The following is a 25,873-nucleotide window of genomic DNA, read 5'->3' on the forward strand; positions in this document are numbered from 1 at the left end:
GCCTATTTGATTTTCGCCATTTTGGCGCTGATGGTTGTGGTTGGCAGTGGTGGTGAGAATTTGAACTAATAATAGAGAAAGAATTAACTGTCAGGAAATTCAATAGGCGCGTATACATTGGGACGAAACAAAAGCTGTTTTTTCCAAATCATGACCTATCATCAATTTGTAAAGAGCAGTGCATGAATTTTTCAATCTTTCAATCTTCATTCTTCACCTTCATTTAAACTGTTACCGTCTGTCGTTTCTGTCGATTTTAGTTTTGTCTGTGAGTTTTGGAGTTATTTGACATTCGTTTATTTTGTTGTCATGTGTTATCGGGAGTGAAAGGACTTTGTTGTACATTATTTATTCAATAAAAACACACGGATTTTCTGTATTCAGAATGACTGTCGTGTAAAGAACTAATAGTGGAAGATTTTAGAATCTCGTTTTTGTTTAAGACGTTCATTTTATTAAGTTAGTAATCATGGTGCAGGAATATGTGTCTCCTGTCAGGGTGCACAAGTATCCGTTCGAAATGGTGATGGCCGTAAGTGTAATCTTATTTATTGTTGTAATTAGAACATAAAGTTTATGCTCAATTGAAATAGTGCAGTAGTATTATTTATTATTTAGTCTGAATCATCTTTTTACTCTTTCCTTCTTCTTATAACAGTCTTGACTAAAAATCTAGTCTAATCTCTCACGATTTTAGTCATAAATGTAATTATAGTAATACTGCAATTCGTTCACATTTAAATATTTAGTAGGTAATCATACACATCGGGAAGTGTTTTAAATGTGTAGAATAATACAAGATAGTAGACAACAATATAATTTTATAAAAATAAAACAAAACACCCATATACCCAAGGGCTAATTCAAAGTGCATTTTTTCAGTTTTCATTTGGTATTACTTTGTTCTTTGATATGGCAAATGTAAATTAATATTCTATAAGTCTGGTGTAGTAATCTTGCATGAGAGAAATATGTAATTACTTAAATAAATGTAGAGTTAAAATTTTTCATTGGCTTGTATATGTACATTGTGCATTAACATGTTCTTACTGAAAAGTTTAACATTGTAATGCTAATGTATAGGAGCAATTTGTGATATCCTTAGTATGACCATAAATAATTGAGGAAAATTTAGTCATAATGTTTATTTGTTGTTTCAAGTCAATATAAACAATAAGGAATTGTTCAATTATTATAATTAATATATACATTTACCCAAAGACTACTAAACAAAATCAATGCTATAAATAGGTATTTTGTTATCTCCAAAATTGCATTTTTTAAGAAAATTTCTGTTTTTTTTTAATATATACAGTACTAGTTGACACCCAGCAAACTTTGTTATTCCTTAGAGGCATTAAATGAGATATTTTTTAATTAAGTTTTCAAATAAATTAAAAAAAAATTTTTTTTTATTTTTTTCATGAATTTTATGTTTAATATTTATTCTATTCTGAACGGAGGCAAATCTAAAAACGCAATAATCAATTCAGCGATTCTTGAATTATAAATTGTGTAACTAACACAATTTTTTATGAATAGATATACAATAAATTGGCTGTTACTGTTAATAATTCATTTCTCTTATTTAATACTACATACCAATGAGAATAACTAATTTTATCTAAGTAATTGTGTACATAATATACTTTATTTATTTGACTTATATCCACACTAACTCAAATGTACATGTTTCATATTTTTTACGAGTGTCATTAAAGTTAATTAGGAGATAATATGAAAAAGAACATGTTTTGTCTGATAGGACAATGTTATCACGTTTTGTTCTCGTTATTTGTATTCATTAAGTTAGTAGCTAACAACTTTGAAATTATTTTACGAAACCGATAACATTTTAAGGTGGGAACATTTACTTGTAACAAAACAACAAGCCGCTCTATAACTAAACTAGCTCTAAACTATGCCTTTACCTATAATATACCATTCGTAAGAACGTTACATTATATAGAAATGCTTGAGAAAATGCTCTAGTGTATATTCACCTTTAGGTACATCCCTTTTTTCAACCAATACATCTTGAGATATATTGGTATGTCTCAAGATATTTTAACGTTTATATTCTATCTGTTCTTTACATCTAATTTCTGTACTTTTTTTTATTTCATAACAACTCACTAACGTATAATTCTTGACATTCTATTTAAATAAGATTGAAATTATTTTAAACCTGGCAACACTCAAAAGTATATCCGTATTTTGCATAATTCGCTTACGCTTGATTTCTTACTGTGAAATGTTATTCATTTGATTTTATATTTTAAACAATCAAAAATATGGTCGTCTTTGCATCGTAGTATTGTGGATTCGACGGTCCATGACAGACACGGTCGTCGACCCTTGTACACTTCGGTAAGTTTGCTTTCGGAAATGGGTCAGAGTGCCTGGATCTTGTTTAAGCGAAGACATTGACCTGCGAAGAAAATTTATTCGCATTTAATGCGCTAATTGCGCTCCCACTTTGATGTTGTTCATTACGAATTAGGAGAGAGCCGAGTCAGCATTAAGACAGTTCTTTGTTTGTTTTGTACGTTCCAGAATTTTTTTTAACGCGATGTCGGCTCTCAGAAAGATTAAGGATAATTATTATTTCACGAAATTTAGTATTATCAAACCCCTTGGCATGCTTCATTCTTTTCGCTTCTTATTACCCTTCGGGGTATTGATAAAGGTTACGCCTTTTACTGATTGCTATCAACTCCCTTTGGTCGTGAACTTTTTTATAAAACTTAGGTGTTATGTTGGTGCATTGTTTGTCGGAAACGACAATTTTATTGCACAAGTTATTTGGAAAGTTGTAAACGTTATATGTTTGGCGACTCAACGTCTGACAATTTTATGACACCATTAATGATTGTGTAATTAATAAATAAATTAAAAAAAAAACTGTTATGATTTCCTATTATGTTGAGAGTTCCTCTGCCGTGACACTTGTCCTGAATCCATCAATACAAATTTCACGGCTTGTAGATCGTGCTCATCACGTGTTTTGCTGGATGTAGAGTTTGTTGCCTTCCGCAACAACTTGTTTGGGCATACTGTTCTCAATTCGAGGCCAGTCCGCTTCACGGTCGTCACAACGGTATGGAAATTAATATTTGTCTCTAGAATTCAATACATACAACGAAACTTGGAGATAACCATGAACCATTCTATACAAATGACAATTGCTATACGTCTATCCACACTAGACATACTGTTTACATACTAGCGTTAAAAACTAACGTTCATGTTCGTTATCATAAAGAATGTAATGATCGCATAATGAGTCTGTGGTCAATATCCTGGTCATTATGTTAGAAGTAATATAGTTCTAATTGAGTAAATAGATACCTGTAGAGTTGCTATGCCTTTTGCATTTGTAAGACTGGTATTATACAAATTAAATACCTTGCATCGGTCAGACTAGAAATAGTAATTTAAAGGTGCTATCTGATTTGTTTTTACTATAGGGTCAGTCAACCGACTAGTCTTAAAGGCAATCGCTATCCAGATTAGTTAAACCGTTCTTTAGTTCATTTAAAAAAAAAACATCCATCCATTCATCCATTCAAACTATGGGATGGAATAATGGAATATTATTAGACTTCAGTCTATAATAAAAAAGAGTGTTTCCTCAGTTGGTCACAGTATCGGTCGTGTGTGACATTTGGCCTTTGTATCAGACGCCGTCTTAGACTTAGCACGCCTCGTATCTGTGCCCAATACAAAGCGTTTATCAATTCCCAAAGCTCGATCCACACGTAAGATTAACTTAGGAAATCTGGCATTCTTTCTCATCCGAATATATGTGCGTAGTGAACGTTTTGATACAATCAACAATTTTGCTGAGTGTTACATGAGTCAATGGACTATGTTGAGTCTGGCAGTGGTCTAACAATCGGTTGAAGAAGTTGAGCATTCCAACTCCTATTGAGGATGACCATTAATGTTGTTTTAAAACCCTTCTCTACAGTGATTTGAAATAATATTAATAATTTATGATTATTTATCATTAGTCATGCTACGCTAAATAAATAAAAAATTGTACTATTTTGAATTCAGAAATAGATTCGTTGGTTTTTATTTTCAGTCTGTTATCACGTCATAAAGTTATATTGTCGTGAGTACTTTATTTTGCAACGTATGAGAATGTCGAAGTTTTGCTAATCAATAAAGTTGTGTTCTTGGCTATGTAAAAATATCTTAATAGAACCAACCGACCTTTATATCGACCTCATAACGCTGAAGTGCGCAGGGTACTAGCCAATTTATTTTAGCAAGAATAATAAACTGGAATATGAACATGAAAGCATTGTATGTTGTATGTGAACTTGTTCATACTTAACTTTTACAGTATCATCATGATTTCTGGTAATGTCTAATAACAATAATGCATAGTGCCTTCGCACTTTGACATATATTTGAGTTAAAATGTAATCGAACAACTGTCCAAGTTTTTTTATCATTAGGACCTTATTTTTTTTAAATCTTTTATATTAAAAAATTAAGTCGACTAAAACTGAGTAAAGTTACTCTAAAAACCTGATAAATTTTTCTCATTCCTTCTTAAATAGTATTCGTTGTTTTCAACTAAGAGGCACTATAAAAATGGTAATTTGTAAAAATCCTACAATTCCTTACTTTAAGCCACACAAATGTCGCGTAGTTTCCCTCGCACGAGTGTACCACGCACGTGTTCGGAATTATTTTCATCGAGGCAATTTTGTGAAATCCTATATACGAGATAAGGTCACTGTATGAAAGAGTACATTATCTTTTTAGTATTTACAGACCAGAGTGGGCGTAGACGATGATTCCGTCCGTTTCCGAGAATTTCATACGAAATTGATACCTTAATTTTTTTAGATTTGTAAAAAAATATTATGACAGTACGAGATATGATATTTTTTTTTGCAAACATAAACGATTCAAAGTTATGTTTAGAGCATGAAGTAATTTCATTTATGGACTCATATTAGAACTTTTAACATGTCTTAATAGCATACCTCAGTGCGACCGAGTCATTGAGCAACGTCTACGTACGATATAGATCGCAGATTGCCAACTGTGCAGATATATAGCAACTGTTTTATGCTAAAGCTTTTGAACTGGAAAATACGTAAATGTTATCTAATGACGCAAATTAGGGTAAAGATGATCTATAAATATAAAATAAAGCATGTTTTGTGTAATAATATTGAAGTATTAGCTGCAAATGATGACTACAATATGGATAATTTTTTTATTAAGCCTACATTATTGAGATTCGCGTAACTTCCTCGTATGATGACATGTATCACATTAAACTTAACATATGACAAGCTTATTTAATCGATTTCTAATGTTATCCTGATGTATCTGAACCATAATCCGATCTAACTAAACATTATATCGAATGTGCACGTAAAACCGCTTTCAAACGAACATTAATCAATGAAAGGCAGAAGCTATACTGCGGAACATTTCTCTTGACTTCCCCTTGTTGAGTTGACAAGGAACTGACATTAATGAGATAGGGAGTGACGAACCGCCTTGGGAAACTTTGTAAAAAATGCTTATTTTGTAAATCATGGTGTTTAAAGCCGACTCCTCCCGCTACAGTGCATAAAAAACAACAAACATGAACGTTTGCATAGGTGTTTGCCTGTTTCTGTTTGGCATTAGCTGTTTGTGCTAGCGATCGGCAACGGTGTCGGTTTTTCTATACAAATCAAAAGATATTGAATGATGATAGCAAGTTCGTCAAGTGTGGGCCTGCTTGTGTTAGGTGTTTGGCACGTGTTTGGTTTTTGTGGCTGTTTGTAACAAACATCAAGCGCGAGGAGATGGCTTAATACATACAACTATATATGTGTACTGGCTTTATACACGCGATTTATATATAGAGATGGAACTGATGTCTTAACGAAGTATGATTATTAGATTTAGATTGTTTATGTATTAGAATTTTAGATATAAAATAAGTACTCTATGTAAAATCGTTATGTTCTAATATTTTTGTACATAAAAGTGTACGTGATTATGCATTGCAGCATGCAGTGTGTAGCGTGCAGCAGTCAGTTTGGCCACTGGCCATTATGCAAATTGGTTTTAGTTTGCATAACGTGGCCAGGTGGCCGCGCTCCTTTGATTATGTGTTCATTTTAATTGTTGTTAATACTGATTGTGTATATTTGTACATTGAGATTACGATATGTGTTTAAAAGTTAAGTAAAGATTACATTTTTCGTATTTGATTAACTAAGTAGCTATGCATTTAGAACATTGTTTTATATTCATTTATTCTCATGCGCGCTGTTCGCAAATCGATTATCGGCTTATGTGTTAAGTGTGACGAAATTTGAAATATGTAATAGAATATTCAATCTCGACGATTTATTTTTAACCTAAGATTTAAAAAATTGTCAGATTTTACTTCTATTATTATTGTAGTCCTCATGTCTGTGGATCGTGGTCTACGTTTATAGGTTACATCTGAAGTGGATGATCTGCTTTCACCAGCGCGTGTTTCACAACGATGTAAAAATTTGTAGACGACATCAACTAGTATTTAACTAAATAGGATATAGGCATAGGATTCGATTAAATCTCTTTTAAGACTTACTAGTAAGTTTAAACTATGTTACTGTTAGTATGTCGTAAGGACGTCGATTTCTTTCCGCTGTTGAAGGCTGACCTCGTAAACACTCCGCTGCCGGATATTCTCGACACCACCGATATCCGATATTACCATGTTCTGAACTATTCTCTAATGCATTATCGATATTGTTTTGTGAATTAACACCTTCCATGCCACTAGGTCATTAAACATTTATCTGGAATTAAACACTTTTGCTTACGTTTACAAAAGGGGAATAGAAAAAAATCTATAATCAGAATTCGATTGTTTGCCAGAAATCTAACGCCAAACAATACATTTTGAATTTATATTATACAAACATGTTTTTACACAATTTTACACACATTGATATTCATATAAATTGAACCAATACTGACACAGGATTCTTGTTAATCGCGCTTCAACAAAATTACATGTTCGAATTCCATTTCTATACAATTTGTCCGCTTCAAAAGCTGCAGCAATGGACGTCAAATTCAAAAGTTATCGCTTCCGGAACGTCGGCCCCGTATTTCTTGGTACAGGGAGCAGTGAGATTGACAACCTTTGGTCATATCAACATAACATTACCATGAAGCACGCTATCGATGTATAAAACATTACCCCAACGTTGATAAAATTTAAATTTCAATCAATATTCTTATATATGTATATGAAATAGGTTCATATTTAAATTACTTCCTTTATACTAGCCTTTGCCCGCGACAACCTTCGCGCGGAATTAAGTAAAAGTAGTAATAAATATAGCCTATATGTTACGTACAATGTCACTTTCAAATGGCAAAAGATTTTTTTTGGAATTGGTCCAGCAGTTATTGAGTTAAAAAATACAAATCTCCCCTCTTTATAATATCTGCATAGATAAATGGCATTTGTAATTCCGTTATACTCGAAACAAACTATAATTTCTGTAAAGACTAGCTGTCGCCCGCGACTCGTCCGCGCGGAATTTGAAAAGTTATTTAGTAGCCTATGTGTTCTTCCAGACTATATGGTCTACATCTATACAAAATTTCATCAAGATCCAATGACTCGTTGTGAAGTACCTTCTAAGAAATATCCATCTATCCATTTAAACAGTCGCATTTGTAATATTTATAAAGTAGTTTTAAATAATTTTTGTATAAATTTTTTGTGATCGTTATAAAACAGACAAATAAACAGATTCACAATCTAATACGGGGCGTTATTAATTTTGTGATTGCATTCGTTTTTTAAAGACTTCATTATCAATATAATATGTTTGTGTCAGGCGTACGAGAGGCGGTTCCCGCACTGCCCGCAGATCCCCGTTGTGATTGACTGCAGCATCACGGATGACAGCTGGAGCGCAGATGACTCGCAGCGGTACACCACGCGCCGTTGCCAGCTCAACGTCGACGCACCATATTTACTTAAAAAGGTATTCTACATGTTTGCCAGTAACATACAACACGTCTACTCTCGACGACGCAACATACAGAATACAGCTGATTGCTGATTAAGTTTTAGTGATACTGAACAGTAGTTCTTGTATAAAATGATTATTGTGAGAAAACTATAAAAGATAGATATATGCTATCGCGGACTTTTATTTAGCACATTTAAAGAGCTACAATTCTTCCATACATCATTTTTATGTAGGTCCTATAGTTTAGCCTACGTAAGCGCTCAAAGCAAAAATGTCCCTAATTTTCACAACACATTTTGAAGCTAAATTAAATATCTACTAGTCTTCTAGTTATTTAAAAAAAATCCTTCCTTTCGATAAAAATAATTTTTATCAAAATCGGAGCACCAGGGGCGGAGATTCGCAGTAACACATATAAAAAAAATACAGTCGAATTGATGACCTTCTTCTTTTTGAAGTCGGCTAAAAAGATTTGTTTTTAAATAAGGAAAAGAGGAAAGGTATTTGTCTCGTACCTTATTAAGACTTAAATGTGACATAGCTGTCTTATTTGTGCTACATAACGTGAACTAACATTTAACAGCAGAGAGTATTGACCACAATTTGACATGACTGCCAACATCTGCACTTCAATCTTTTCGATGCTTATTTTTTTGCATTGGTCAACTTAATGAGTAATTGGTGAAAATTATATGTGCTAATACAAAACAACATACATAACAAACCACAGATAAAGGTTATATGTATAAGGAGTGTTTATATAGTGATTGTTCCCCATAGATGATCGGCGTTGACTACATTTACTTCATCCAGAAGAACCATCTGGATCTAAGGAACAGGGTTCTGGAGATCGAGGCCACGAATGAGACCTTCTCCGCTAGGATCGGTGTGCTGGAGAAATGCAGATATTACGTAAGTACACTTACGAAACTTACTGCGGACAATAATTCACAGAATTAATTCAAAATTGTTGGTAATGTGATATTTGATTATTTTGTAGTTGACATTAATCTTACGACAGGATTGTATTATTCGTATAAATTCCTAAAACGATTAAAGGTATTGATAATATAGTTTATATAATAAATTGTGCATCTTTATCGTCTAAACTAAATCGAAGGAAATATACATTTTGTTGCTGTTAGCTCGTAGCGGATTTTATTTACGTCACGTATGTACATATGTATGTATGTATGTGTGGAAATAATTTCCTGCTCGTACTGACGAACAGCAATCACTGTTTATACACATCCTTATACGTTTTGTATTGAGTTGTCGTTGCAAATAATATTATAGATGAACGGTGCGGTGTACAGTCATTTTGTAGTTTAACCTTCTGTAGACGTGTGCAATTATTTTAGTGCAAATCTTTTCCTATAGTTACACAACAAAACTAGTTCTGATTGACTGTACTTAGTTCCTTTTTTGTGTTGAGTTTAAAGACAAACACATAGCTAGAAAAGATACCCTTTAAATGCACATAATATCGTGTGAGATTTTGTCCAATGTCGTGGACATTTCGAGCTTAGTCGTAAGTCGAGGTTGTGCAAGCACGTGCCGCAAATCTGCGGTTCGAATCCAATTAGCTTGCGACTTGAATTGTACTACACTTTCACGGTATTTATAGATGTAAGCAGATTATAGTAGAATCAGGATTTGTCATTAAAATACTGTTGAAGTTACCACGTTCAGTGACATCGACTCACTCATGATTTCACTTTAATAAGTGGCACGAAACGTGTTAAGAATCCTAGCAGGCTGATATCATTGAAGCAATGGTTGGTTTCCGTCATTTGATGCTATTGGTACATTTCTAGCATTTAGTTTGCCACAATTGCACGCAAAATATCCTTAAAAATAACTCTTCCGTCTGAATATTTATATCAAATGTTTTTCGTAATGTTGTGGTGGTTCCGGGATCGCGGCGAGTTTGTTATTGAACATCGTGTGACGCTGGAGCTATTTGCGGTGAGCGCTGCTCAACTCGTATATAACTACTGGCTGCCGGCATGTGCGAATTAAATTCCACTAGTCGTAAACATTTGGGATATTTTCAATACCTGTATAAAGTAAACAGATATATGTTTAACAACGATATTTATAGTATATAGCCCAAACTGTGCAGAGGGAGCATCGAGTTATGCAGAGTCATGTGTAGAGATGTTAAAAAAAAGGAAAAGTGAATTCGAAAATTCTACCTGTCGTTTCGTTTTTCTTAATGAAACCTTGTATTTAATAAATCGAAGAGCCTTCGAGGATATTTCAAAAACCATGTCTATATACTATAAGTAGTTATATCGTATAATTGTTTAAATTTGATGGCATTCAGCGGCAATCCGAACCTCAGGTCGAAGCCTTATAATTCGTAACGAATCTAATTAGGCGAATGTTTGACGTGGCACGAAGTATTATCCAGCAGTCATGGCATCGCATAGCTTTGGCTAATGCCACCCATTTTATATACACACAAATTTCGTAAAACGTGTTATTTAGCAAATTCTCAGCACATGGAGGTGGGAATCTTTGTTAATTTAAAGTATACGAATATAATACGTGATAACTTATGAAATGCTAAGTGCCTGTCATCGTGAACATACTGTACTGCCATTCGGCTTGATATGAAATTAATTTAAGAACAGCATTTTAACATGTCACCTAAAGACGGCAAGCTATGGGTATGTTAATAGCATCTCGACTCTCTCTTTCTGAAAGGGTCCCTACCTACCTATGTATGAAAATTTTAACGTTGGCAACTTGCTTTATTCTTTTGCTACACGTATTGTAGCAAGATAAATTGTTATATAAATAGATTTATGAAATTCATATTTTGTAAAACTTAATTTTTTAATGTTACAAATAACCAATCTTAATATTCATATATACTCTTATAATAACCAGTTTTCTTATAGTTATATTAGATTGTAGCGATAATTAATCACACGTGGAAAAAACTGGTCTTTTGCCTGGTCTGTGTTCAAGTTAATTCTTCACTAATTACACGACTTTAGTCATAATAGCAATTGTGTTAAGTTCTTCAATTGCTTGCCCGTATTTCTAATTAAATGGCGGAGGGCTACTGATGAAATTTTCACGTTTGGTTGATTCGGAACTTTGTTTTCGCAAAGTATATATCATATACGAGTTATTTACTTATAAAAACCAGTTCTTATCCAGTTGTATATATATTTTAGTTATTGATAGTTATTTTCACGGAAAAGTTTAAATTCTTAATCCAAGGATAAAAGAAAACGAAAAACGTTGGTAAACCTAATTTTACAGCCAATCAAATAAGTGATAAGAATTGGTAACTACTTCATTGTTTCGTGTAAGGTATGCATAAAGCGTGTCAGTGGCTTGCAACTCGCCGTGTGTAGGAAATGGTTTATTGTGCCATTGAAGGAGATCGCCGTCGCCGTCGGTTTACGTGACGATGTTTCCAACGTATTCTTTATTAACTATTAAAGGAACTTGGTAACATTAAAATATAACTTCCACAACTTCATACGATGTGTTTAAATTCAATTTGTAAGGAAAAGATTCTTTTTTCGTTTCTAAGGGTATTTGAGAGTAGGTACTAGGCTGACACGAGTACGATGTTACGTACGTACGATGTTTCAGGCTATTGAAGGCTGTCTGCCGTAATGGATAGTTCCTCCAGCCTTGAGTATGGCATGTTAGTCACATTCATTTATGTATAAGAAGTATTTACATAATATACTTATTTTGTATATATGCATTTATAGTCCAACAGCTTCCGTATATCCTAGAACTATGAACTATTGGCTCTCGGGAAACTGCGGTTTAATCTCCCGGGTAATGTTACAATTCAGTTCAGGTAGGCTTAAGACTTGAAGGCTACATTTGTATGAAATGTAAAAGTAAATATAGAAAGTTTATCTGGGCTCGTATAGTCAACCTCCGTCAGGATGACCTTATCAGATAGTGTGGTGTCGTGACTCGTGACATTGCTATTGTGTTATTTCTGCCCGAGATTCGGGAAGCGCCATTTATCTGGTTTTTCCCCGTTTCCTTGATAACGCGCCGGAATTAGTTGCCAATAGATAGCGTATGTTTATTATAGTTTTTTTCATACATGTTATTTGTGATATATCAATTGAGGAACGAACGTTTAAATAATACTTTATATGATGAATTCTCTTTAAGAATATACTAAGTTCTTATTAACTTTATCAGATACTAGCTGTCGTCCACGACTCTGTCCTCGCAGAATTAAAAAAAATTAGCAGTCTATGTGTTTTTCTAGACTATGTTCTAATCTATGTCATATTACAGCTAGATCCGTAATAAAATCTAAACTTTCGCATTTATAATATTAGTAAGAAGTCAGATTAATAGATGTTTAAAGATAAAATAACGGAGTGTTTCGTTTTTTCGATTTTATATTTAGTTTTTCGCAACGTAATTGGTTGTTTTAAATTTTAAATCGATACCAGTTAGTTTGTAATTAACGCATTCCACGCAGACCAATTACGATCTGTGCAACGCGTAAGTACTCGCAGAAGTTTGAAGCGGACGTTGCTCAAGTCTCGAGTACCGTATACTTTCAATTTGAAATACTGTCAGAACTTATATTTAATGCTACGATACTATCGGATATTTCTACTAAATCCAGACATAATAAAACATATCGCGTAACAACACATCATTGTGTTGCATACTTCTGAACCATTTGTCTCGTCCTACAGGTTCATCCTGAAAATCCAGAATGGACCTGCTTTGAACAAAGTGCTCTTCTCGACGTCAAGAATTTCTTCGGACTCGAGAACACTGTGGAAAAAATTGCCATGAAGCAGTACGCATCTAATATTGCTAAAGGTATTAATATAGAAAAAACTTGAGTACTGCGGATCTTTCAGGAGAAGTTTTATTGAAAGATATGTGTTGTGGTAGGCAAAGAGCTGATCGAGTCGTTCATGCAAGAGGTGTTTGCGGACGGCGTGACGGAGCTGCAGCCGTGGGTGGCGGACCAGCCGGCGCAGAACCGCGAGCTGCGGCGCATCGTGTCGCGCGGCGCCGAGCCCCTCTCCCCGCTGCCAGCACAGGACCTCTCGAAGCATTCACAACCAGGTACAATTACACACTGCAGACTTATGCCAGGTTCACACGTCGGCAGAACTGTACACGGTGCAGAACTACCATACTTGGAACTGTCAAAATAGTACTCTTCTCTCAGTTTTGTGTTTTACCCTCGTGTGATACAGCATTAGTACTTATTTTCAGCCATCATTTGATCTATGATGAAGTATGAAAAGTAATATTTATTATACTTCAGTAGTAAGATTATGAGAACTCTTATTTTTATTCCGTTTGACAACAAAACGTCTAGCGCGTCTTATCTAGACTATATAAAATGCATTAGGAGCAGAATATTTAACATTTAGTTGGTGTCGCTGTAAGGTCGTGTGAAAGTGTAACGCTCAATGCCGTCACTGACAGCGACGTGACGCCGCTGCGACTGACGCGAACAACCTCACCTGCGTTTATGTGTGCCTGGTACCTCAACATTCAATAATAGCGAAATTAAAATGTTAGGAAAATTTAAAATGGCAGAGGCATCTTATGAATTTTAAGGGTAGGCCTTTAAAATTATTTCGCCGATCTTGTATCTACTTTCGGAATTTTGAAATTGTTAGACTATAACAAAGATTGCGTAATTTGATTCAATTCTCACCGTTTTCGATGATTTAAATTTGTGATGCTGGTTATTACAAGTCGCTATTTTTATTTAATTGGAAACGAAACCTTTAGAAGGATAAAATTTACGAAGTCTTAAGAACTAACAATAAAAAGCAATTAAACAATTTTACCTTACGTTGATGATATTGAACGTGTTCGACTTTACGCTATCAAATGTCGCAAGCGATTTTAATAAGTAGTTAGTAATTTAGACAGAATTTTAATTCTTTTGCAAATCTAACTATTCTTGGCTCCAGTCCAACCTTAAATCACAAAATATTAGCTCTAATAATGGATAAGGTTTATGTCCTTCATCTCTTATTTAAATTATACGATTAAGTAGTCCACTTCTGTTTACAAATTAATGATAATGCGTTGACACAGATGATGTTCTTTTTTAAATTAAGGAGGCTTCTCGTGTTCAAGCCATTAGTCTTTATTTTGGCAAACATTCAAGGCATTGTAAGCAATGAGCGTTGTATTGTCGCAAGATTCGTATTGTTTGTAGGTCAAACGTGTGCCATTTACGTAGAAACGCTCTCATTCCTCAACGAGACAAAGAAAAAAACTTTTTCTAAGTATATTATTTATCCATAACAACAGATTTGCAAATAGTCTAGTAAACAATAATTTTAATATTTAACCTGTGGAAATTTGTTCTCAATTTGTGTTACATCGATAATATGTACAATTACTTTCTATACGCTCTAAAAACAATGACATTAAGTAATTAATTTACCTAAGTCGTCGTTATATTAACCTCGATTTAATCGCGTAGTATTTATTTATTGGTGATTGCAATATGTCTCTTTAGTGGAACATAAGCTGATTATTTTAAAAATTAGTAAAAAAAAGTATTGCTTGTTACGAATTGTATTTTTGTTTACAATTAATTAGAAGTTAAATGTTTATCAAATCAAGGAATTTTTATGTAGCTTCAAGAAGCAAGCATACCATTTCCTTAAAGGCCAGTTCCTCTGATGTTCTGGATGTGCATAGGTGTCATTGATCACCTCAGTGTTTCCGCCGCTAGTTTGCCCCCTTCTCTTATAAAAAAATACGGTAAAAGGCTTGTAATTCACGTGCGATTGGAATTATCCAGCAATAATGCAGCAGGAGTGCGCAAAAAAACGTTTTATTTGAGAATAGGATATCTGCATTGGCGTCCCGCCAGAGTGAGTCGCCTTGTGTGTACGCCCACGGATCTTGAGCGTTGCGGACTTTTGCTCAGACGCAACCATATATCATTCGAACGTTTCACATTTATTATAAAGTGTCAGAAAATACCTTTGTTTTTCTGTACGAACAACTTGCAGATTAAATACGACTTTCACTTTTTTATCGTCTAACTCACATATTCCAAAACTTGTTTTCTCGTAGAATTCTCGAAATTTTGCTACTTTTGGTAATCTTTTGCTAGTATTGGAAAATGTATTCTTCGACTTTATTTGGACATGTTTTCAACGAATATAAAATGGAAAAATCATATTCGTGCTTTTGTGTGCAATTTGCCATCAACGGTCGATACGAGGATAAATAGTGAAAAATTATACACGAATCCTTAGAAAATATTTGTATTATAAACAAATGCCCTTATGTCCTTCATACATTAGGTTATTGTCCCCGAGATACGTGCGATAAATGATGCTAAATGTGGGCACAAGTGACTATGTTCACGCTGGAGCGAGTGCCGTTAATATCGGGAGACAAGGTCGCGCTCTCATCGACCGCCGCTCCCCCGGGCCCTGCGCTCCACTAACACTTATCTAAAGTTAATTTTGTGACCTTAAAAATAGAAACGTTACGTAAACGCAATAATAAGAGCCTTCCATATAGAATATGCAACGAGTTTTTTTATTTGTATCTATACTTTTAGACGCAGAAGATAGAGATATACTGCAGAATGTAGTGTATCGATTCTTATTTTATGAGCATTTAAGAACTGTCGACATCGATGTTTTAAAAATATAATATTGATGAGAAATACATATATCTGAGAATCTCTTTGTGCTTAAGATTTTTCGTCTTATAAGTAAAGCATCCAAAACTAGGTGTAACCCATTTCACACTCGTTTGTTTTTGGGCCATAACGTGCGAATCATTTTCAATATTAAATGTGTAGACGAATGGTGTATGCATATTTGATGGTCGGGGAGTACCCCGCGCCGTGGCGACAAGGTCAATTCCCAGCAGTGCCAGTGTGGGGCGGAGCGATAATAAATTATTACTTGTCGTGATGGTGCCAGCTGTCAGCTTTTCGCCTTCACAAAATTAAATGTTAAACGTTTTAAAGACTATGTTTTTCCAAACTAAATGGATATGTATTTATAAGGAAAACTAGTTCGACTAACACTCGAGTTCGAGTACACTCCAACACCCATCTATAAACTAATCCTATGCCCAAAGTATTCCTATTTCCTTTTCCCTTCCTAATTAACCACATCCTCTCCTTCCCCAGGCACATCGCGCCTCTTCCAACAGAGCGCAACTAAATTATCAAGTCAAAGGTCAGGGAGAAATCTAAAATCAAGAAGCAAATCAGCAACAAAACTGGGAAAAGATTCCGTCCGGGATATATCAAACATCCGCCTCAGATCCAAATCGTCGAGCCATAGAAAGTTGGATCCATCGAACGCGGCAAGCGAGATCGAACTGGATAGAAGAGAAGACACGAAAGCGTCATCAACACGACTGCGGTTCATGCCAGAAATGATAAAAACCTCTAAATCGTTGCTGTCCCTGGGCTCGAGTCAGGGGGTGGAGACTAAGCGGGTGACGCTCAACGAGCCGTACTTGTCTCCCGCGAACTCGGAGATGTCACCGAAGCTGACAGAGCTGAAGTCGTGCCCCTGCGAGCTGGGCACGCGCGCCGCGCTCGGACAGTTCCTGTACCAGAACTGTCTGGCGGCGCTGGCGGTCTTCCTCGTCGTGCTCATACTGCTACTCTCTCTGCCCATGACCCTCACCTACAGGGACACGCCCGCACACGGCTAGTTAAGTCTAATTTATTCTAAATATACACATATGCAACAATTTTTTTATTTTTTTTAACATAATGCAGCGACTCTTAAGTACTAATGACATATATCTTGTTACTTGTAAGTGCACTTCGAGATAATTACGACGAGGATGGATATCTATGGATTGACATGGATTAACAAACATGACGTAAAAGGTCATAACAGTTCTCATGCGAAATATCTCAGTCTTCCTGTACTATAAGTGACAATATCGTAATGCGTAGGTGTCACGCAACGCCCACGCTGCTGTGACGTCACACTTTGACGTCACAGCAGCCGTGTTACATTACAGCGAGAAAGGATAACATGAGATAAACCTCACATTTTCATAGTAAAATACACATAAAAAAAGTTAAATACACATACTAAGTAAGCTAACATAAGAAAAATTGGTATATTTTAAAGTCAGACAAAATTGTATTAAGGAAGCAAAAGCGTTAGCAAAGTGGCAGTACTGCGGACCTAGCCTTGACCCGGACACGTTCAGTTGAGCTTGTATTCCATTTTTACATTGTTCCCGACAAACCTAGCGCCATAACACCTCGCAGGCTCACTTTGCAAACATCTTTAGAATAGCACATATTCCAGTATCTCTATTCAATATGCATCCGTGTTACTAACGGTACAAGGTTTAATATCGTTAGACGTTTTCAGGTGTCTAAAACATTGTTTCTTTTGTTATATGAATTCCTTTGAAAGCTATTTGTAAATAAAGTGTTGAGCGCTTCGTAGGCACTGGCACATCCTCGAAATAGAAACAACGGCAAAACTAAAATATGCATATATTTTAGATTCTTGGACTATATCTATAAACGGCATTTACGTTGTTTTAAAAAGGTGATGATTATTTAAATTTTACTTATACAATTTCGTATCAAAATGTTAGTTACCGTACTCCTCCGAAACGGCTTTACCGATTTTTATGAAATTTTATATGCATATTCTGTAGGTCTGAGAATCGGCTACTATCTATTTTTCATAAATCTATCAGGTTTTTTTTAACTGCTCGCAGACGGCGTCGCGGGCAACAACTAGTTTACTAAAAAAATATTCGCAATAATGAAGGACACGAAATATTACAACGAATTACGTTACCTGTCAGAACCAATAAATAGATTTTTGCTTCGAAATAAATAAAATGCTCGTGTTAAAAAGAGTAGTCTTACTAATATTATAAATGCGAATGTTTAGATGGATGGATGGATGGATGTTTGTTTGAAGGTATCTCCGCGACGTCTCAACAGATCTTGATTAAATTTAGCATAGCTATAGAACATAGTCTGAAAGAACACATAGGTTACTCATTTACTTTTTTTTTAATTCCGCGCGGACGGGGTCGCGGGCGACAGCTAGTATACTATAAATTTTAATTTGTGTTCCACAAACGTACAAATGTTGAATTAGTTAAATACCAAAGGTTGACAGAACATTTCACATAGGAAAAGGTCGGGCGTGAACCATAGTATTTCCACATGTAGGATTACTTCGTGCCTGCGACCCCATAAATTATTTTCGTCATCATCCAGGGGTCAAGCAAATGTGTACATAATATAGAACTGGCTGTTGGTATTAGTCCCTTGCGGCTTATTTATTCATCCTTACGAGCGTAAAAGGTTCTGCTATTGTTGTTATCGTATGTACTCAATAATGTAAGTTAAAAATTTATTTTAATTGGATAACGTTTGCGTTCTATATACATTTTATTTATTTTATTTTATAATTTAAATTAATTGACCCAAATTTAATTTAATTTATACGTTTCAAAATGGTTATTTCACGGATATGATCAACTTGAACTCTTGCGGTATCAAGAATATCGAAAAGCGAAAAACTGCTCTTTCCATACCATTGTTGTAGGGTTATTTACTTAGATCTAAAATAACATGAGGTTTGAATGAAAATATAAAAATTTTAATAAGTTTTCCGAATTGATAAAACCAGATCTACATAGTAACCTCACAGAGCATTACGATCGGCGAATACTTAATTGTTATACTTACGAGTATAAACAAGTTACATTTTACTATAAGCTGTTACGTGTCTTCAGTATTTAATAACAATATTGAATAGTTTTGTAATACGTTCATCAATTAATAATTACAACACTTATAGCAATCTATCTGCTTTTATTAAATTATCGTATCTTTGGATTTAATATTTAGTTCTGGCTGCGAAACTAAAGAGTGTAAGAATCATTTACCATAAAAAACTTAGATACGGATAGTATTTTTGGAACAATACAGAAAAAAAAATTTAGTAATCGAATTTGTCATGAAAACTGTCAGATCTGAATGACGCTTTACAATGTCATATCAAGTGTGTCTATGCTTTTTAAATTATTTCTCTAAAGAGGTATAAACTGTGAACTGTACAGATCTAATTAAGAGATATACTTTCTAAAGTAACTGAAGTTCTTGCCCTTTCCTGTGTTGAGTGAAAAATTATGTATCCCATCTCTTTGGTAAACAAGAAGTTTGCGTTCTGCCAAAGAGGTGGCATACTGGCCATTAGGACCTTTGCCTTTTGTAATAAAAAAAGATAGGTAAAAATAGAGAATAGCGCGCGGGAAGTTAACAAGTAGTTATTATTAAAGTTTTATGGAATTTTAATGTAAATAATTTAATATAAGTGATTTAACAACGAATAAAAAGCATTTTGGCTGCCGCGCTGGTGTTTTCAGTTTATACACCCTGATAATCCAATATGTGTTTTACCTTGCGTTTTGAAGAAATTAAACTTGCATTGTTTAACCGTTTGTTGCAGACCAGTATACACTGGACAGCGAATATATTAAACGGTACTTGGGCGAGCTGACGCCTATGCAGGAGTCCCGCCTGCTGCAGCTGCGCAAGTGGATCGCAGACCTGCAGAAGGGAAAGGTAAACAATATCTTATACCTTTATTACATTTCGGTAAAATTTCATTCGACGATTACAATTTACAATTCAATTAGTTATTAAACTAGATATTGCAACGTTTTGATATTTCTTTTTTTTAGTGATATTCAATCCTAAGTGGAAGAGATTTTTTTGTCTTTGACTAGGTGTGCCAGAAATTATGAACTCCTATTTACTAGAACTTTAGTTTCTTGAAGCAGTCATCTAAGTAATTCCTAGATGGCCTATTTAAAATACTATTACAAACAGATTTACTCGTTAAAAACATCCCGTCAAGTTTAATTAAAACTTTTAATTATTTTTTTTCAACTCAACATTATTCTCGTCACATTTCATACAATAATTTAAGCATTTATCTTATTGTTAGTTTTATATTCGAGTCTCACGCGTTTTAAAGACTTTAATATTTTTACAAAAACACACATTGCGATATCAGGATTTTATCTTGATATGTGATTGGTAAACAAAACACATTGTCTAGATTCGTCTCTGGTTTGTACTGGCTTTTGTTTTCATATCCGACAAAAATAAACTTACCTGCCCGTTATCAAAACGTCGCTATGATAAGGTATTGCTAAAAGAATAAGGATTCAATATAATATTACAACTTCCCATTACATTAAAGACGAATCGATTGAGATAAGAATCTCCAAGGTGGCTGCAAGGACTTGCGATTTTGTCCGGGCCCGCGTGACCTTTTTGAGCAAAATGTATATTTAAATTATATCCACTCTCAAAATAGAATTGTTGCTGAGTACATTTTTGTTACAAGTTTCAACTCATCTTTGTGTTTATCTTTGACATCGTAGCAATTTAAACAAGGATTTTGAGTTTTTAATTCAGAAGCTAACGCATCGAGAAAAGGATGGTTCGGCTGTGGACGTCTCGATGGAGGCACAGCAGCACGCCTAGATATTAAGACGTCTATGTTTTTATTTTTTTAATGGTCTTTGTGTGTGGGTTAGGTGCCTAGCGACACGACGTTGCTGCGGTTCCTACGCGCGCGCGACTTCAGCGTGGAGAAGGCGCGGGAGATGCTGTCGCAGTCTCTGCTGTGGCGGAAGAAGCACCAAGTGGATCGCCTGCTCTCAGAATACGAGACGCCTGACGTCGTCAAGCAGTACTTCCCCGGCGGATGGCATCATCACGACAAAGGTACCAAAATATAAATTTAAATACGTTTATTTGATATGAGTATATGTTTATAGAAAAATTCCACAATGTTGCAATGTTTAATAAAATAGTGTCTATTGTTTGAACAGACGGTCGGCCGCTGTATGTACTGCGTTTGGGTCAGATGGACGTTAAAGGTCTGCTCAAGTCCATTGGTGAGGATGGACTACTAAAATTGGTAAGTTCTTAGTTCTGGAAAAATGTGGTATTCAAATAATCACATGAGGTCATGGGTTTATTCAAACTGCTAATGGATCCAAGGGACAAATTCTGTATTACGTCTTTGTTTGCATTATCGTTAATTGATAGAACTAACAAGTATCTATTAATTAACTATACATTGATATATAAAGAATAAATATATAAATTACTAGCTGTCGCCCGCGACTCCGTTCGCGTGGAATTAAGAAAAACATAATAAGTAGCCTATGTGTTCTTCTAAACTATGTTCTACATCTGTGTCAAATTTCATCAAGATCCGTTTAACCGTTCCGGAGATATCTTCAAGCAAACATCCATCTATTTAAACTTTAGCATTTATAATATTAGTAAGATTATGTTAACATTTTATTTAAACTATGTCATTTAAGTTTTAACGTTTCTAATTATTTAATTAAAAACTTTCAAGTTGTAAAACTTAATGTTTCAAGTTGTCTTTATCATTTATCTAAGTACGGTTCGTTCTCTACAAAGTTGGTTTACATTTGTACTGAACTTCCATCAAGTTATTGAAATACTTTATCTTAATATCGGTGACGTTAAAAAACTTTCATCTTGAATTGCATTAAACTCATATTCACTATAATTATTCTTCTTTATATAACATTAACATTCCCGCTTTCGTTTTCCACTCTTTGTAATAAGGCATGGATGGGAAGGGAAAGTGGATTTGTCAGGGGAAAGTATAGTTGTTTTTAACTGACTTCAAAATGTAGGAGTTCATCAATGCGTCTGTTTGTATGTATGTATGTATGCAGACGCTGCACGTGTGCGAGGAAGGTCTGCGGCAGCTGGAGGAGGCGACGCGGAAGTCTGAGCGCGCAGTGCACGCGTGGTGCCTGCTGGTGGACCTGGACGGGCTGAACATGCGACACTTGTGGCGGCCAGGAGTGCGCGCGCTGCTGCGCATCATACAGGTCGTGGAGGCCAACTACCCGGAGACCATGGGCCGCGTGCTCATCGTGCGCGCGCCTCGCGTCTTCCCCATACTCTGGACCATCGTCAGCACCTTCATCGGTCAGTTATATGTCTTTGTGACCATTGAAAACTATTGAGAGCGTTGTTTTTATGTGTAATAATATGTTTTCAGACGAGAATACCCGCAGCAAGTTCTTGTTCTACGGCGGCAAGGACTACCTGCAGGCGGGCGGTCTGCTCGACTACATCCCCAAGGACCTCATACCGGACTTCCTCGGCGGACCTTGCAAGGTAAGTGAACCTAACATACAAACATTCATAACACTATGATTCTTATAAGTGAGGCTATTCTAAATACTATGATTTCTAAAGTTGTAGTTATCATCGAATGAACCGTGAAAAAATTTACGAAACAATACTTTTTTTATTTTAATAATTCTGCAAAAAAAAAAAAAACAAATATTAATCTATTTAATTACAGGTTTCTTCTTTGCGATAAATTTTAATAATATATAAGCGTAGTAAAACATAATTACAAGTAGGTTTTTTCGTGAGATGCGCAGACGAGGTTCGCGTCGGGTTGGTGGTGGCGTGTGCCGCAGCGCTGCTACTTTACAGTACGTGAACCACGCCCACGGGCGCCCACACGCGCCCACACGCGCCCACACGCGCCCACCTGAGCAAACTAGCCCAGAGCTTATGTCAATTTGTCTGTTTGTGTCGTAATGTCTACTACACTTATCAAATGCTCCGTCATAGCAAGTTTTCACTCTATCTACAAGTTTCGCCAAAGTCCGCTGATAAATTTTGTAGAGTCCCAAAGATTTGAACTAAACGTCTCTTTGGCGTTTTGGTAACTTATTCGTGTTGTGTTGTAGGTAATTGCTATTGTGTTAACATGTTCAATGACATTATGGTTTTCTCGTATCAAAGTGAACTTGCATTACGAGGAGGTGGCACTGAACGTGTTGTTTTTTACAATTTCAGATAAAAAAATCTTCTAATTAAACATAATTTATTAAGAAAAATGTGCGCAAAATCTTTCTTCATTCGTATTAGAGGTTAATGAAAATAAAACACATGTAAAATGACATACACTTGAACGATAAATTATATTTATTTTGTCACTCGTCACTCGTAATAGTAAATTGTCGCTTATAGACATTGGCACTTAAATCTTCACTAAGTGTCGTTCGCAGCCAGCTATACTTATGACACACCAATACAAATGTCTATTCGTCACTTTTACAAATTAATGTGCTATTAGTAAGTAGATAAATAAATAACTATTTGTTAATAAATAATATGTTAAACTTTTAACTATCATTGTAGTAGTTTATAAACGTTAAGACATTTAAAAGCAAAAATTTATCACTAAATTGTAAGAGGGAAACTAAAGAAAGTATAAACAGGGTGAGGTAGAGAAGGACGTATAGTGAGCAATACATGTGAGACAAAGGGATAGTTATATGAGTTGGTTGCGTGCAGAGTTTCGTGCACGAGGGCGGGCTGGTGCCCAAGTCGCTGTACGTTAGCGGCGCCTTCACTGAGCGCGATGGTGACCCGCTCTGCGAGGACAGCATATATCACTCCGTCAGCCTCGCTAAGGGACAGGTGAGTTAAAACTAATATATAAAAATATTCTACAAGGTTGGTTGGTAATGGTCTAAGTGTCCGTCGTGTGTCAGGTGCACGAGGTGGTGGTGCGCAACTGTGACCCGCACAGCGTGCTCACGTGGGACTTCGACGTGTTGCGGCACGACATCGCCTTCACCGTGTTCCGCACCGCGCACGACCTGCCCGCGGCCACGCCCAGCGCTGAACACAACGCCACAGGTCGCCCACTCTCTACATATAGAACAAGACATATTTATTTTAACGTTACCATAAGGAAGGGACGAAAGATTGCTGTTCCTTAAAATAGGCCTACAATTGTTATCTAACACTAAGTTGACTTACAGTGTCTCTGTGTTGTGTGGTATTGCAGCTCTGTGCGCGGGCGGCGGCGCAGAGCCGCGCTCTCTGCTGCAGCAGCTGGAGGCGCGCGGGTGGCGCGAGGGCCAGCACTACCAGCGCGTCGAGCCCACCCTCGTCTGCCACGACGGAGAGAGCATTCAGGTGACCTCTCCCCTCCTCCTACACAGAGACACGCCCCTCCCCGCCCCTCTCCGCCCAGTCACAGCTGACGTGTCCATGTGCAGGGCTCTCACGTGATGACGGAGTGCGGCAGCTACTTGCTGCAGTGGCGCTGCGAGCTGCTGGACAGCGCACACCGCGCCGCCCAGCTCATGTACTTCCACGAGACCCTCGCCAGCCACCAGTACAAGTGAGATATACAGTACATACATTCTATATATTTACTTAAATTTAAAAAGGACTATGATTAAAATAGTTTACAATTTCAAACATGCTAAATTTTAGTCCTCTTTCCCTTCCCACCCTTTTCTTATAAGTAAAGGATGGGAAGGGGAAGTGGATTTGATAGAGGCGATGCATAGGAAAGTTAAATATTCTCTTTTTGTGCATCTCTTCCGTCGATTGAGGGTAGACAACGCATCTGTAATTGCGAATGTCTATGGGCAGCGGTCGCTTCGCCATTTCGGCGAATTCATGTGGCCGCTTGCTCGTTTGCCACCTTGTAATATAAACATGAATTTTGTATTGAAAATTTAACTTAATTGTAATGCGTGAAATTATTAAAATTAGTTTTGTTCTTGTTAAATTGTATTTTTTATTGCGCAGAGGATCTATGTCTAGCCTGCAGTCGGCTACCAGCGGGTTCTCGTGCCTGAGCGGCAAGTCTGCCGCCAGCTCGTGTCCCTCGCGGTGATGCGCGCCTGGGCCCGCGGCCGCCCCGCCCACATAGGGCCGCACCACGCCCCGCCCACATAGGCCCGCACCACGCCCCCCCGCACCACGCCCCCCCCGCCGCACCACGCCCCCGCCCCCGCAGCAAACGGCACCGCCCACTACAACATACAATAAAGTGCTTCATATCTCTAGCCAAGTAATAAAAATAAATATTTTAATAATATACGTGTAAAATGGTGGGGTTTTAGTGAAGCGAATTTGATGTGATGTATATTGTTTTGACTATATATCGTGGTGTCGTGTACTATAGCTATGTATAATATTGTATGTTACAGTAATACATACTCTACATATATATTCATACTACGTACATATATAAAATATGTAAACTCTACAATTCTATTTATTATTAGATCAGGAATATAAATACCTACGCCATATTGTGAAAAAATTTGGAAATAATTTCTTTGTGCAAATTAATATTGGAAATAAACTAGTTGAAGCGCTTTCATGTTAGGTTTTTTTTATATTCTTGATTGGATTATAACAATTTGGAAATCTTATAGAGGTTTGTAAATAGTCTAAAATTAAACGGAATAATGTAACAAATATATTCAAAGAGTTCAGATCAATTATCATGGAATAATAGTTAATAATTTTCCTATTAAGACTATTAACAGGAATTGATTGTATCTTTGCCATGAAATATTTACTAATTTATAATTATGGATGGATTATAAATATTAAATAGTTTTTAATAATTTAAAATACATTGCGTGCTTTGTATGAAGTCTACAGAAATGTAAAAAACTGTCTCCTACTAACTAGGAATTGTATATAGAATTAGAAATTGTACGTAAATGTTGCGTAGTCCTTAAATATGAATTTAAAAAAACCTTTAAAATATCTAGTATAGACTAGAATTACATAATTAATGCAAATTATGTCTTATTACTAGAGTAATAGAGTCTTAATTAATAATTAGTGAATTATATCTAATTTTTTATTTTATTTGTAACTCTTTTATTTAGTATTATATGGTGGGTGTAACTTTTATTAGTTGTTTAATGGTTTTATAATAGTTTATTAATATTCTAACCTAAAAAAAAAATAACTAAATTTAAGAATA

The 25,873-nt window shown here is 35.7% G+C and overlaps 1 protein-coding gene across 2 annotated transcripts; it reads left to right on the plus strand.

The window, feature by feature from the left end:
• The first annotated feature begins 138 nt into the window (after window positions 1-138).
• Window positions 139-24,836, plus strand: LOC106710377 (protein real-time). 2 transcript variants are annotated; one of them, XM_045680589.1, is made up of 15 exons: window positions 139-532; window positions 7,872-8,021; window positions 8,790-8,921; window positions 12,716-12,845; window positions 12,921-13,097; window positions 19,490-19,605; window positions 20,589-20,778; window positions 20,886-20,974; window positions 21,774-22,032; window positions 22,106-22,224; window positions 23,422-23,547; window positions 23,622-23,769; window positions 23,921-24,051; window positions 24,135-24,259; window positions 24,676-24,836. In XM_045680589.1, exons 1-15 carry the CDS (start codon window positions 470-472, stop codon window positions 24,761-24,763), a joined length of 2,043 nt encoding a protein of 680 aa, XP_045536545.1. In that variant the 5' UTR covers window positions 139-469; the 3' UTR covers window positions 24,764-24,836. The 2 variants fall into 2 exon arrangements, with proteins under 2 accessions (XP_045536545.1, XP_045536546.1); XM_045680590.1 differs by having other exon boundaries at window positions 140-532; window positions 24,135-24,271; window positions 24,676-24,748.
• The last annotated feature ends 1,037 nt before the right edge of the window (window positions 24,837-25,873 follow it).

Source organism: Papilio machaon, chromosome 13, assembly GCF_912999745.1.
Source record: "Papilio machaon chromosome 13, ilPapMach1.1, whole genome shotgun sequence".
Classification (NCBI taxonomy): domain Eukaryota; kingdom Metazoa; phylum Arthropoda; class Insecta; order Lepidoptera; family Papilionidae; genus Papilio; species Papilio machaon.